Source organism: Athene cunicularia, assembly GCF_003259725.1.
Source record: "Athene cunicularia isolate RWA chromosome 20 unlocalized genomic scaffold, athCun1 chr20_part1, whole genome shotgun sequence".
Lineage (NCBI taxonomy): Eukaryota > Metazoa > Chordata > Aves > Strigiformes > Strigidae > Athene > Athene cunicularia.
In genome coordinates, this window is record NW_020799125.1 from 8,682,035 (window position 1) to 8,696,928 (window position 14,894).

The 14,894-nt window shown below is 38.9% G+C and overlaps 1 protein-coding gene across 3 annotated transcripts in view; it reads left to right on the top strand.

Moving 5' to 3' along the window:
- Window positions 1-14,894, top strand: part of SULF2 (sulfatase 2) — a 72,494-nt gene that overhangs the window by 28,231 nt on the left and 29,369 nt on the right. For all 3 annotated transcript variants that reach the window (XM_026861925.1, XM_026861928.1, XM_026861927.1), the window contains exons 6-11: window positions 384-553; window positions 5,802-5,952; window positions 7,830-8,005; window positions 11,038-11,166; window positions 12,104-12,160; window positions 12,849-12,978. In XM_026861925.1, the coding sequence (XP_026717726.1) occupies window positions 384-553; window positions 5,802-5,952; window positions 7,830-8,005; window positions 11,038-11,166; window positions 12,104-12,160; window positions 12,849-12,978 (813 nt within the window). The remainder of the gene's footprint in view (window positions 1-383; window positions 554-5,801; window positions 5,953-7,829; window positions 8,006-11,037; window positions 11,167-12,103; window positions 12,161-12,848; window positions 12,979-14,894) is intronic.

Genomic DNA, 14,894 nt, shown 5'->3' on the forward strand with positions numbered 1-14,894 from the left:
TTTTTTTTTTTTTTTTTTTTTTTTTTTTTTTTTTTTTTTTTTTTTTTTTTTGTATTAATACCTGGTCACTGTATTTAGTATTGTGATCTTAATGATGTAATTACACACACTGGGAAGAGTCCTTTTTGATCTTCTTTAATGTCATTCATTTCTGAGAGGAAGCTCTTGCTTTTCATATTTCTAGGTAGTGAAGAAAGAATTATTTTATTTCAGTTTTTGAAGTTTCAGCATCTGTAACTCCCTCCTCCTCCTCTTCCCATTCTGAGTGAAGTAGCTTCTTTTTTTCTATTTCATATAATACCTCAGACCTCCCCTTCCTATCTCACCCCCCAACTTGAAATTATTTTTCAAGTATCTCATTATACTTTTGCTTCTACTTGCAGGATTATCTAACTGATCTGATTACCAATGACAGTATTACCTTCTTCAGAATCTCAAAGAAGATGTATCCTCACAGGCCTGTACTGATGGTTATAAGCCATGCTGCTCCTCACGGCCCTGAAGATTCAGCCCCTCAGTACTCACATCTTTTTCCTAATGCCTCACAACACATGTAAGAAAAAGTAAAACCCTTTCATTTCCAGGTTCAGGAGTGTAGAAGTCCTGGGTACCTCTGGGGGAACAATGTTTGCTTTATAATACACCTGGCATAAGTTTGTCACAAATGTATAAGAAGAGTTTTGAGATTATTGGGAGGTTTGCCTCTTCAGACTTGTACAAGTATCTTGAGAATGGCTATTGCATCTTGAACTCAGAATTGTAGCTCACGGAGATAAATGAAAAGATTTATGTTGAATTCATTGGACTCTGTTACAACCTATTTGGGAAGTAAAGCACTGTGGTTTTTTGAGCAGGGGGATCAAAATCTGGTTCTTGGGCTGTAATCTCTTCAGGGTAAGAAACTATCTCCCTGCCCTCATGTATAAATTGTATTATGGGTATTACCAAATATCAGATAGTATGCAATACTTATTACTCCTGTTGCGTATATGGAAAGAAAGGAAATACAGGCCCGCAGCACCACATTAGACAAGCTATTTCTGAATGAGCTGGTATGTCCGTACATGACCTAATATAATGTCTTGAGTGGGTCCCAGAAGCAGTATCACCCAGTTCCTGAGTTAACATGTTCATAAGCTCAGTGAAGAGATGGTTCTTGTTTATAGCACAGAGGCATTTTCCAGGTACAGCGCTCTAATGCTCCATTACAAGCATCTCCTCACAGGCTGATAAAATGAACATTCTTCCAAATCACCTTTTGGCACAACTGAAAAACATTCCGATATTTTTCTAATTGCTGGCTTCATGCCTTCACTGACATGCAGCATTTGTAAATTTCTTCCTATGTGCTTTTTTTTAGGGGAATTCTGTTTTAGTTTGGATTTATGAAGCAACTGACAACTGATGGAAGTAACAATCAATTGGTAGCTGAAGTTGCTCAGGGCTAGTCTAAAGTCCAGTGAAATCTGTTTGAGCTTTTTCACTTTATTTCAAATAGTCTGAGAGAAAAAGCTTCCTTTGTTCTATTGTCTAGGTATTGCATAACTTAGAGTTAAATATTTCATTATTTTGTGCTGTGCTACCAAAGAGAATCTGTGTCCTAGATCTACAGCAATGCAGTATTTTGTGTTTGTTTGCTGTCTTATGCTCATTTATTTTCTTTGAAATGAAAATTACGGAAATGCCAAATGATCAGCTTCTCATAGCTTATACCCAGTATTGACCTCAGTCATATTAGAAGTTCCTTTGGAAGGCATTTGTATCTCAGAGATGATAATCATTTATAAAGCAACGTTCTGTAACAATTATGCTAGTTAAATAAAAAATAGTAGAAAGATTTGAGTAAGGCCACCAATGAAAAATACAAACTACATCTGTCTTTTGCTCATAGTTTAAGTTTTATTTTTCACACAAACTAAATTTATCTTCCTGATTATAAAGTAGTTACACAAAACTATTTTTAATTGTAGGTGACTTGTAAAATTATAACAATTACACAGGAAGTGTCACTTCGTGGAAACAAGTTTTGTTTGTAAAGAAAGAAATTATTTTAGTAGATTAACATGTTGTAGGTGTCTAATAGATTTAACATCTTTGCTGGCAACATGGCCAGAGGGATTGAGTGCACCCTCTGCAAGTTCACTGACGACGCTGAGCTGTGTGGTGCAGTGACACACTGGAGGGAAGGGATGTGCCATCCAGAGGGACCTGCACGTGCTCGAGAGCTGGGCCCATGCAAACCTCATCAAGTTCATCAAGGCCAAGTGCAAGGTCCTGCCCATGGGTCGGGGCAATCCCAAGCACAGATACAGGCTGGGCAAAGAGTGGATTGAGAGCAGCCCTGCGGAGAAATATTTGGGGGTATTAGTGAGCCAGCAACCATGTCCTGGGCTCTATCAAGAGCAGTGTGGCCAGCAGGTTGAGGGAGGGGATTCTCCCCCTCTACTCTGCTCTTGTTAGACCCCCCCCTGCAGTGCTGGGTCCAGCTCAGGGGGCACCAACATGAGAAGGACACGGACCTGCTCGAGCGGGTCCAGAGGAGGCCACAAAAATGATCAGGGGGCTGGAGCACCCCCCTGTGAGGACAGGCTGAGAGAGTTGGGGGTGTTCAGCTGGAGAAGACAAGAGAAGGCTCCAGGGAGACCTTATAGTGGCCTTCCAGTACTTAAAGGGCACTACATGAAAGCTTGGGAGGGACTCTTTATCCGGGAGCAAAATTCTTTCCTGTGAGGGTGGTGAGACACTGGCAGAGGTTTCCCAGAGAAGCTGTGGCTGCCCCCTCCCTGGAAGAGTTCAAGGCTGGGTTGGACGGGGCTTTGGGCAACCTGGGCTAGTGGAAGGTGTCCCTGCTTATGGCAGGATCATTGGAACCAGAAGATCCTTAAGGTCCCTTCCAACCCAAACCATTCTGTGATTAAGGAACTGTGGGGTTTTTTTGGATATGAACATAAAATAGGATTTTGTGTATATCTTGTGCAAAGAAACTGCCAATCTTACTGTAAACAGTTTTCCCAGCACTACGTAATAATAATCTGTAAGGGTTTTAATTGGCCTGGTTTTAAGATTAAATGTAAAAATGCAGAACATGCATCATTCCCTCACTGTATACGCAAACTGGTTCTACTTTCCATTTTTTCCCTTGTTCTCACATTCCAGGAAGTCATTCAGTGACAGATAAATCTGTCAATGATAAAGGGGTGTAGGCAGTGCTTGCTGTTTTGTTTGTCATGTGGGTATGGTAGGGAAGGATCAGAACACCGGTAGAACACTTAGGAATTGCCCTAGAGCGGTAAGCAGTACCCTGAACAAAGCGCTTGCCTAGTCCCAGAATCAGAAGGCAGCACATGTGGTTTGTGTCTGTACCTCTTGCCGCAGCGCTGACCAGTCTGCAACCAGATTCTTGAGCTGTATCCACACAGCAAAGTGAAGGTGCGGCTGTAATGCTTACACTGGTTGACATACATACTGCATTGTGTAGCGTTGCTAATAATAGCTAAAAGTTAGTGGTGTGGATTTTAACATAGACTGACAGAGTACTTCTTGCTCGGGAACTCTGGTATGTATTTCTGTTGATAATTTATGCTGCTATTCTCTTGCTTCTATTATTACATGTACTAGCTGGTATGACCACTCCACCCTGTACTGCAGTCTCTCTCCCCCTCGTTCTATGGAGCTCCTTTTCGTGTGAATCTGCAGTCTTTCCATGTTTGAAAATTATTCACATCAACCAGCATTCACATAGCAAATCCCTAGGCTACATGACTAGTTTTCTTTTTGTACTGCTATACTGATAGCTGCAGAGAACGCAGCAGCTAGGCAGTTTTAACAGTGATCAGAAATGTTATTTCTATAGAGGGTGCATTTTACCACCCATCTTTTCCAAGGTCAAATGCAATCAGACTAGGACTTACCTTCTCGGTACATTTGAAGAGGTTATCTTAACCAACTTCTAGGAATGTTATATTTGTGTATTTTCCCCATAAGACAGACAAATCTGTTAAGTGTAAGAGGGTTACATTTGTAGTAATCAAAGAAAATCATGGGCTTTGGTTGGATTAAACAGTGGGAGGTTTCAAATCAGCCAGGAAATCACAAAGTAAGCTGAAAAGGAGTTTGCCAAGCATTTTTGATTCATTCTGGGCATCACATAGCAACAGTTTCCATAACTGTCAGCATTTTCAAAGGAGCAATGTCATTATTTCAGCCACAATAACGTTCTGAAATTCAAGAGGCTTTTAACAATACAGAGAGAATAAACACCAGCCCTTTCCTCCCTATATGAAGAAGCCTCCATTTGCCACCTACGCACATTTTTCAGATAGCATCTAACAGAAGCTTTCGGCATAAAACATTCCACTGTCAGATTATTAATTTCATATTTATATTAAAACTCTGAAGACTACCTGTCATATTCAAAGATGTATTAGATACACAATATTTTGAGGAGAAGTTTCAACTTATATTACTATTGTTTATCTTAATAACTTACCCTGCTGTGGCATACACAAAACCAACAGTAGATATGTGCCAAATAGGAGCTGAATTTATCAGGAAATTGTGTGTTGGGAAGAAGAATATAACTGAATATCTGCTACTTTTTCCTGTGTTACTGCCTTACCCTCTCAGCTTGCGCATTTGTGTAGACTGAGTTTATTGCTTTGAATGAAGAAAGGAAGCCTCAACAAATCTCTTAAGTAATTTTTAATATTTTAAACTCTTCAAGTGATCTGTATGAGGGGTATGAAGAAATTGACAAAGGTAGTTCTCACTTTTAAATAATAAACTTTTTAGGAATAGATGTAATAGGTAAAAGTAATATTTCTTGCAAATGTAAGCTATAATATAGCTTTCTAGTGAGTTGATGATTCAGAGAGTCAACATCATGGTAATGATATATCAGAATAAATCTTTAGATCCAGCTAACCCAGAGCAACATGATTATCCACAGAAAAGCAATCTCTGGAACTGCCAATAACATGAAATTATGGTAAATCAATGGTATCTCTCCTCATCACTTTAATGGTGTCCCAAGATCATGAGGACTTGGAGGGGCAGTGAGATTCCAGGAGGACATTGAATCCAGCACTTGGAATTTTGCAGGGACTTCAGTTGAAGTTTCTGATGATCACAAAGGAGTTGGAAGGTGTCAGCAAAATACAATCCTATTTCCCCTCACCCCTGCTTTTCTTGGCAGGTCTTGAAAATTGGGCTATGTATCTGCTTCTGCTTGCCATGAACTCACACGCGATTTGATACCACTAGGTAGTGTGCCTGTGCTCCTCTGGGTACATAGGCGTGAAAGTATTCAAGTAGCCAGTCATGTTGAATTTTTAAAAAAGTGTTAAAGAACCCAGTAGTACCATTTCAGCAAGTTCTATAGTTACTGTTAAACAGCTTGCACAAGCCATATTACGTGATGCTAATGCGGGCAGAATGAAAGCAGAACGATTACATGAATAGGAACTCTATAGTTACATGCTTCATCCAGGTCATACTGCAGAGTTAGACTTCTGAGGCTAGTTTCTTGGCCTTGAAATGTATTCATGTTAAGCTGAAGACACTGCAAAACCAGTGTATATTTGCTCTTTTAATAGCTTTTATTCCCCACAGAGTTGTTTTCATTCTCCCATTGTTCATATAGAACATGAAAGTATAAGACTTTTCCAAAGTAAATTTAATACTTTCTTACGTACCTCAGAGAGTAAGTCCTGTAGTGTTGATCAAATAGAAATCATTGGTATACATTACTGTGGCTTTTTTCTACACTGCTAAAACATTGTGGCATTCTCTCTGTTCCTTAGCACTCCCAGTTATAACTATGCTCCAAACCCAGACAAGCACTGGATAATGAGGTATACAGGTCCCATGAAACCTATACACATGGAATTCACCAACATGCTGCAGAGAAAGCGCCTTCAAACACTCATGTCTGTGGACGAGTCTATGGAGATGGTAAGATTAGCTGTCACTTTTTTTGGCTAAACAGATGCTTGTTTCTTGAGTTAAGCTCCAATTTGTGCTGTATATGAAAGTAAAGAGGAAAGAATGAGGAGGAGGACTGTATCAGTTTTTTTGATAGCGTGTAATCCTTTCACTTCTGAGCATTTTGTTTCTCTATTCAATGTGTAAGGATCCTTATCTCCTAAAGACAGGTACCATGAATTGGGCGATGTAAGCGATGTGATTTGTTTCCACAGAGCCACTACTGGTTAAGGGGAAAAGGGAGGGATCACCTAAAAAAATGTACATCATAAATTCTAAAAATGTATCATCTGATAGTGAAACGTCATCCTATAACCGGTTGGAAATAACTACGTAACTGTGGGCCTATTCTGATCCTGTGAGTTTCTGAGAGAAGAGAAACAGCAGCAGCAAACAGTGATGCTACAGGAGTCCTAACTGAAATAATCCCATGGTAAACAAGGCCCAGAATGTTAAATGTTAGAAGTAAATAAATATATAGGTAGATTTGATTTTTTTTTTTTTTAAACTAAGTCTGCATTATGTAACAATGAAATCTCTTAGTGGGGTGTCTTGAACAGACATCTGAGTTACTTAAAAGTTATTCTAAAAAATAATGAGTTTCTAGTTGTAGGAAGGCAGATTTAAGGGTGTTGCAATTTACTGCTTATCTTTTGACATTCTTATTCAGAAAAGGTAGAACATTAAAAATAAGAGGAGTACTGTAAGGCAAAGATGAGATTATATGGATGGCATTGCATCAACTTGTTAGTAATGTCTTATAATTACCGATTCAGGCAAATATGATCCCTACTTCATATTAATGAACCTGTTTAGATGGATCAGATACCAGCATTAGGGAGATCAGCTATTTTACTACACTGTTTTGATTTTCTATTTAGTAAAGTGGTTTCATTTTGGGTGATTGACTGCAGGCAAAATCATTTGGGTGTTTTTTTTAGTTGTAATCGCCAAGTTAACCTGATTTTTTTACTAAATTATATGCATCTAATGGTCTTTCAAAATTTAAAGCAAGCAGACAAAAAAAAATATCAACCCAAAAAAAGAACAAAAAACCCCCGCAAACTAAAACAACAACAGTAAAACAAGAACTGAGTTTGTTTTCTTCTGTGCTGATGTGTTCTGGATGTAAGGCACTGCTTTGGTGGTGCCCCACCGTGTTCGTACCTTTGCAAGTGAAAATGTCACATAAAAATTGATCTCTAGTGCTCGTTGGTACATTTCACATAAAGATTCTCATTTAGATCCATAGAAGCAACCACAAACAAAGTTAAAACTCCTCTTAATTCTCCATATTAGTTCTCCAGCTAGTGAGAGAGTATGACTGAGTGATATTTATCTGGAGAAGATTTTGCAAATATTACTCTGCCTAGTGGGGACTTGTTTGTCTGAAGGCAAGTTCATTGAGTGTTGCTTAAATAAGTGTGAGATTCAAAATGCTGTCATTTTAATAAAATTGTTTGCTGCAGGAAAAAGATAAAGGTAGAGAAAATTTTAAAAGCATATAATCTTTAAACTTTTATCTCTATTACTGTATGTATTTAGTACTATCTTGACAGCTCTCATGTAAAATACTGAACTCAAACACTTTTGAAAATGTGGCCTGCTAATGTGTTTACCTTAAAATAGGAAGCAGAATTTTGTCTTGTAATAGCCACAATATTCAGTCGGTAAAACTACCACGTGGTTATGGATTATTCAGAATGGTTCATTGTGATAACTTGGTGCCATTCTGAACTGTTGTTATTTATTAGTATACTACACATCGACAGAAACTGTAACCAGTATTCTACATATAGTACTACTCAGTGAAATGAATTTCATATTTTGTTTTGCTTTCTTTTCAGATATACAATACGTTGGTTGAAACAGGTGAACTGGACAATACATATATAATATACACAGCGGACCATGGTTATCATATTGGTCAGTTTGGGCTGGTGAAAGGAAAGTCCATGCCATATGAGTTTGATATCAGAGTTCCTTTCTATGTCCGAGGGCCAAATGTGGAGGCTGGGTCCTTGTAAGTTCTTGGCGTGTGTGTGTGTGTATCTAGTGATGAGAAAAATCCTTTATGTTCACATCTCTAGTTGTATTGACTTGACATCCAAAGGGAGACACAAAGTTCTGCCCATCCTGACTGACATCCTGCTCATCTTTGGCAGAAAGATGTGTCTGCTCAAAATGCAAAACTGATAACATGTGCTGGTATAACAATCAAAGTTTTATGCCACTGCTTTTTTGTTTGTGTAGGTGTGCAGCACAATCCACTACATTTTGTGGATGTAGTTGAAAAAGCCACTTTGAAATATGTCTAATCTAGGAAATGCTAATTTGCCTCCTTTTGAGGGGTGCAAATAATACACATAACTGACATTTTCAAGGTAAAAAAATTCATATTATGTAATGTTCACTGCCACATTATTGCTGAACATTAAAGCAGAGTCACTTGTTTCAGTTTATGAGGAAGAATGTACATAATAGTTCATATATTATCATCCACAAAAGATTCTTTTTGGTTCATCCTTTGAGATTACATGGTTAGGGCTGTTTGTCAGATGCACGCAAGCATGCAGAATATGACTGTTAATTAAAATGGTAGCTTTGATCAGCTAAGAAATTATGTAAATACACTTTCTAAGCAATTATTTCAATAGCAAATATTTGCACTTAAGTAATGATTTTGGACAGAGTGCCATAATTTGCTGCCTTTTATTTATATCAGTGTGCATGTTTTAGCATAATTAACACACACAGAGTCTTCCACACAATTTTTTCCTTACCGCAGAGGATTAGATCTAGTATGTCATACAGTGGCAAATAATTATAAAAAAATCTCATTCCATTTGCGGGTTAAATTCACTGATGCACATTATCAGTAGGCACAAAAATGTTAACTTCTGTAGATACTGCCCTGTGTGTCTAATTTTTACAGCAGTTACACATGTGAAATAAATAATATTACTTCTCTAAAGAGCAGAGGAGGGATTCTCAGGTGGAATTAAACATATTACCTCAGCACTGAAGGAAGTTTGTCTGCAGCAGCAGACAGTTTCAAGTGAGCTGGGATAGTCTTCTAAGAACGTGGTCTTTCTCTTCAGCTGCTGGTTTTGCTCTTACTGGTGAGGCAATGCTAATATGCCCCAAGTGGACAGAGCTAGTTTTTCTACAACATGGAATGATAGAGACCAGCCACCTCTTGTCTGCTCTAGTTCAAGGATCTTTACACCCAGACATACATAAAAGCTTGTGAAACCTTCCCAGTGAATTTTATTTTTCAGTGGCTTCTGAAGATGAAAAAATATTTCTGTTAGAATTAGGGGAGTCAGCCTGACAGAGTCTGACAGAACAGAGCCCATCACAGTACAACAAATGGGAAGAACAGGATAAAATACCTTGGAGGGGGAATATATCAGATAATAAATTAATCCTCTCTTTCAGCCTGATTTTCTTTAAATATCAATCATCTGTGTTTTGCGTGAACCTTATGTTTTTCCTGCAGAGTAATTGTCATGACTCCCTTTTGATACCAACGAAGATTTAATAGCAGTCACTGTAGCAAGTCATTACTAAGCCTTCATTTCTATTACCAAATATGCTACACCACAATTATTAGTAATTAAAATCAAATTAGGTACATCAATTTAATTCATCATCCATGCTCTTGTCAGTGCCTGTTTGCTCGCTCACTCAAAAATGTAGTAATTTTTAAATGGTGTCTCATTAATTAGTGTGAATTTAGCAGCTTTCTTCTGTCCTGTATTTTGAGCTAGGATTCTGCACTGACATGCATAGCAGCCCATCTGGTCCCATCCTTCCTTTGTGCCTGCAAATCATAGCACGGTGTTTCTTTATCTTCAGTGCAGTGTAGAAGACTGTATACCCGTATGCTCACTTGCTTTTTTTTTCCCCACTTTAAAGAAATTGAGTGCCTGCCTTCTTTTTTTTTTTTTTTTTTAATAAGGAAAAGAAATAGTACACGGCTGATAAACAGTATGTATGCATGTAATATTGTAATTACACAACATATTTGAATTGAATTTGTAAGGTTCAACATAAGCTGAAGACACTTCTGCAAAACCAGACCTGTAGTAAAACCAAGTCACACAGTTAGAAATTGGGCATTCTGTTAGGTACTGACTGCTGGGCTGTGCAGCTGGATGCTCTGATCCATGCACTAGCTCATATTTAGCGGTGGCAGTTCAGGGGATTTGGGGATAGGAGTTGTCTGTACTACTCAGGAGTTGATGCCAGTGTTTTAACCAAATTTGAGGCCAGTGTGAGTTCAGATATTGTCATGGTCACTGCGGTGGCTGAGGAACGTATGCCATACACTGCTACACAGCAGGGCTTGGCTAAGTGTTTGCAGAGTGGATAACTATGCACTTGGGAAGACTGATATTATTTCAATTAAAGATGTGCTTTTAGTTTCTCTCTTTTTTTTTTTTTCTCCATAACTATTTCCTCTCTACTTTCCTGATCCCCTTTTTTTTTTTTTTTTTTCTGTCTCACATTCTATATTAACAGCAACTTTTAGTTCTTTACTGTAGTGTCTAGCAGTATACTTATGTTCTCTTCAGAACATGCTTGCTGTGATATGAGCTGAGGTACTTATTTCTATACCATATTTTGAAACAGATAAAGCTTGTGCTACCTGCCAAATCTACTTTTTAATAAAGTCATCAGCATATTTGGCAGACACTGATTCTGTAAGACACCCAAGGAGATTTTCCAGTGATTTCTCATGTTTTGAAATAAGTTTGAACTCTTTTTTGCAATAATTAACTAACTTTGCCTTATGAACTACTTCGCATTCTCAAAAACGCTCTGTGCTAAACTTTAAATCTTTTCATATTAGTCCTTCCTGAGATTATGCAACTTACCTATATTTTACATTTTAATTCCTTCCGTGGAAGGGAATTGGATGGTGTCCTCTTGCCTTCTTCGCAGATGTCACAATATAAGACTTTTTAGATGCCTGGTCTCTGTGGAAGAGCTGGAGTTGCTTGGTAACATTGCACAGACGTTAAACCAGGTTATCGTATATTTTTTCAGGAATCCTCACATTGTGTTGAATATTGATCTCGCACCTACAATTCTCGATATTGCTGGACTGGATATTCCGTCTGATATGGATGGTAAATCCATTCTAAAGCTTCTGGATTCTGAGAGACCAGTGAATAGGTAAGAAATGGAAATGTGTGTGGAAACATGCATGTATCTGTACAGAAGACTGAGCAACTATTCAGCAACATGCAGAAAATTTAAAAGAAAATATAATAAAATTACCATCTATATGAGTACATAATTCACTAGAAAATCTAAAAACCTATTTGGCAATATGTGACTGAGTTCCATTACTTCTCTTCATTTTGTCATGTTCATATACTAGCTATATGGCACATATGTCATCTGGATATACTAAATGTAATCTGTGTAGCAGTGAGAGGGCTTGGCTATATGATAGTAAATGCCTCTGTGTCATCATTTGTAACAAAGCATTTCATATTGAATAAATTGGAGAATAATTGAGTTGAAAGGGTTGGTTGTGTAGCAGACTATAATATAAAGACAGGCTAGCACTCAGAATTACACAGTTATTATTTGACACCTTCCATCAGTACTTTCATTGGAAAACAACTGAGGAAGAGAATTAGGCTGGATGCTTGCTAGAGAAAATCAGCACGAAAAGGGGAGTTTTGCTTTATAAGTAGTTGGGTGGAGGAGAGGGGGAAAGGAGCAGGTGCCTTAGAATAGGACACTTGTGGGTAGTATGCAGGTTAAGAGCCCAAACTGGAATCAGGAAATCCTGATTTAATTTGTGATCCTTTGTGATCAAGAACAATTCAGTTAATCCCCTGTGTCTTAAACATGCTTACATTGGAATAGTTGTACTGTGTGAATCTGTTGTGGATTTTGTCCCTGTGACAACAAATCTGTCCTATGTTTGTTCATGATTTGCACTGAAGAGGCATATGGGCCTGCTTCATAAAGCTGGACATCCCCTTGTGCAGTTCTGTGTAGTGTTTCTCATCTGAATTGAGATGTGGGAGAGAAAACGGGCATGAGCTGATTACTGGTTTTGTGGGAATTGCTTCTTCCTCTCCTTGTTTCCTCCTAGGTTCCATTTAAAGAAAAAGATGAAGGTGTGGAGAGACTCATTCCTAGTAGAAAGAGGGTAAGGAAAGTGTTAATCACAAAGCCCAGTCTTTTTAAGTAGAAGGATACTGAATAGCTAAAGGCAAAGCAGCAGCTCTGCCTCTGACCTAAAGCCATTTAGCTGTGCCAGCAGGGACAGGGCTGCAGCATGCCTGATGGCAGTGGTTGTGTGATGGGAGGGAATGTATGGCCTTGCCTACAGCCTGCATAAATGTGCTGTTGGGTGGGGGAAGGGGAGTTTTACTTGGATTGAGAGGTGGAAAGGCATCCCGTTTTTCTTTCAGCTGCTGCCCCCTGACCCCCCTGCTTGTATCATGGGAGCATGAACAACATTTCCTCTCTGGGTGTTCATCTGCTGGCCATTTCCTCTGTGCCTCTGCCTTAATACATAACATGGTGCCTGAAGGGGTTTTGAGTGCAGCGCTGTAGAGTGAGGAGGATATGGTCTCTTTATATCAACTGTTGTAACTGCCTGTCAATCAGACATGCAAAAACAAGACAGTGTGGTTCATGGTTTTGTACATCCCTGAGAGCATGATATGAGTAATTTGTATGTTATCAGAGATGATAAGTGCTAGTTTCTACTGGATTATTAAATTTTGGCCACCATGTGATGCTGTGGACTTGGCAGATAACCTACTCCTGAGACTTGTCTGCAAACTGTATGTATATATATAAATGCAAAAACAGTTTTATTTTGTTTCCAGTAAACTGCTGCATAAGAGAGAGAATGAGAAGGTAGATGCCCAAGAAGAAAACTTTCTACCCAAATACCAGCGTGTGAAAGACCTCTGTCAGCGAGCTGAGTATCAAACAGCTTGTGAACAGCTTGGCCAGGTAGGGCATCGTACCCCTGACTGAAAGTAAGTAGTTGTAGTTGGGCTAAGCTTAACACCATAACCGTGACAGTGTCCTTCACCTTGTCGTCAATGCCAGCTTATAAATCAAATGGCTCACTCTGTGGCCTTTGTTCAAAACCATATTACAGCATTTATGAGATTGACTGTCAGTCAAGAAATCGCTGATTCGAGTGCCTCTGTATTGATTCCTGACTACTGTTAAGAGAACTGCTTTGGCTGTTTTAACATTTATTGCCCAAATAGAATGTGGTTTGGGATTCATGAGTGATGGAGAAGCTATAGTGAACCTAACAGATTGGCCTCCTCCAAATACATACAGCTTGCTTTGCTTTGAACTTAATTTAACTCATTTTGTTGTTATTATTTGGAATTACATATAATAATGGAAATCTAACATTCTGTGAACTCAATATATCCCTCCTTAACAAAAATATACTGTGAAAATACACATGCAGCTATGACTGCAGGCAGTCTGTGTGTATATGGGCACAAAGCTCTTTGTGTGTCATTTCTCTTGCTGTTATATAACTGTTCTGGGCACATCTGAAAATATGTTCACTTTAGATCCAAGTTATGTAGAAGAAATTCAGGGGAAAAAAAATACAGTAGTATCAATACATGTTCTTGGCAGAGGAGGTTTTGCAAATTTACCAGAGCAGTGCAAAGACAGAGCAAAGATACCTCCAGCAGCTCCGCTCCTGGCAAGACTTCCTCCGCTCTTGAAGGAATTTTCATCCTCTGGAAACATGGCAAAACTGACTCTGCTACTGCTTTCTCATCCACGTACTGGTCAGAGTGCCCCAGAGATACTTTGGCTCACAGGTACAAATGATAACCATCCAGCAGCAAAACATAATTACATATAAATAGTAGATTAACTCAACCAGTCAAGAAAACAAAGTGCCCTTAGTTCATCACCTGCCCCAGAGTTTTCAGGTCTTTTCTCCATTAGGCCAAAAGATGTGTTCTTAATTCAAGTTCTATACCTCATAACATCTCACAAGAGCTAAGTTCTGACAGGGAGGGCAGTTTAACACGAACAGTGAAAAACCCAGACACCCCCACAACCTTCACTCTAGCTCATATCAAAACTCCAAAGGAAGACCATTTCTTTCCCCTGGTAAGCCTTGCAGAACAGCTACTGAAGCCATCAGATAAATGGCTTTTGCAATATGTCCTGAAGTCCATCAAGCTCACATTGTGCAAAACTTTCCAGACACCTCATTTAATCATTAAAGCTGTTCCAGCTGGAGATTTCCCACCATCTTGAGGCAGGCCAAGCTAGCTGCTGTGCTTGTGCTTTCTGCCACCTACCGTGCTGGGCTTGTTCTAACACTTCTACTCCAGCCTCTACCCTACCTCCCACCGCACAACACATGCTGCTGGTTTTGTGCGCAGAGCAGGAGAGTCTGGCCTTTAGTTAACAGCAAAATTAGTGCTACCGAACAGAAATCTTGTTCAAATGTACACTGCAAAGGCAAAAAAAGAGACAAGTTTGTAGCATATATTCTCCCCTCCAGCCCAAACTACCTGCTATATGTATCAACAAGAGTAAATGAGGACTTGAGTATCTATGAAACACGAATCTGAACAGCAGCAGTCGCAGACTGAACAGATGCCCTGTCTCCCTCCAGTAACACCATTCACCTTGAACATGCAAATGACCCTTTGGCAGAAAAAGACATGTATTTTTCTGTGTGTCAAAAACCCATTATTTCCTTCACAACCCCCATCACCATGAAGTGGTTTTTGCATTATTGTGCATCAATGTCTTCTTACCGCTACAGCAATCACAGATGTTAATTCAAAGTCATTATTTGAGGCCCCAATCAGAAATAAATAGCCATGACCTTCCCTGTAGGATTTTTTCCTACAATTCACTAATTTCTCCCA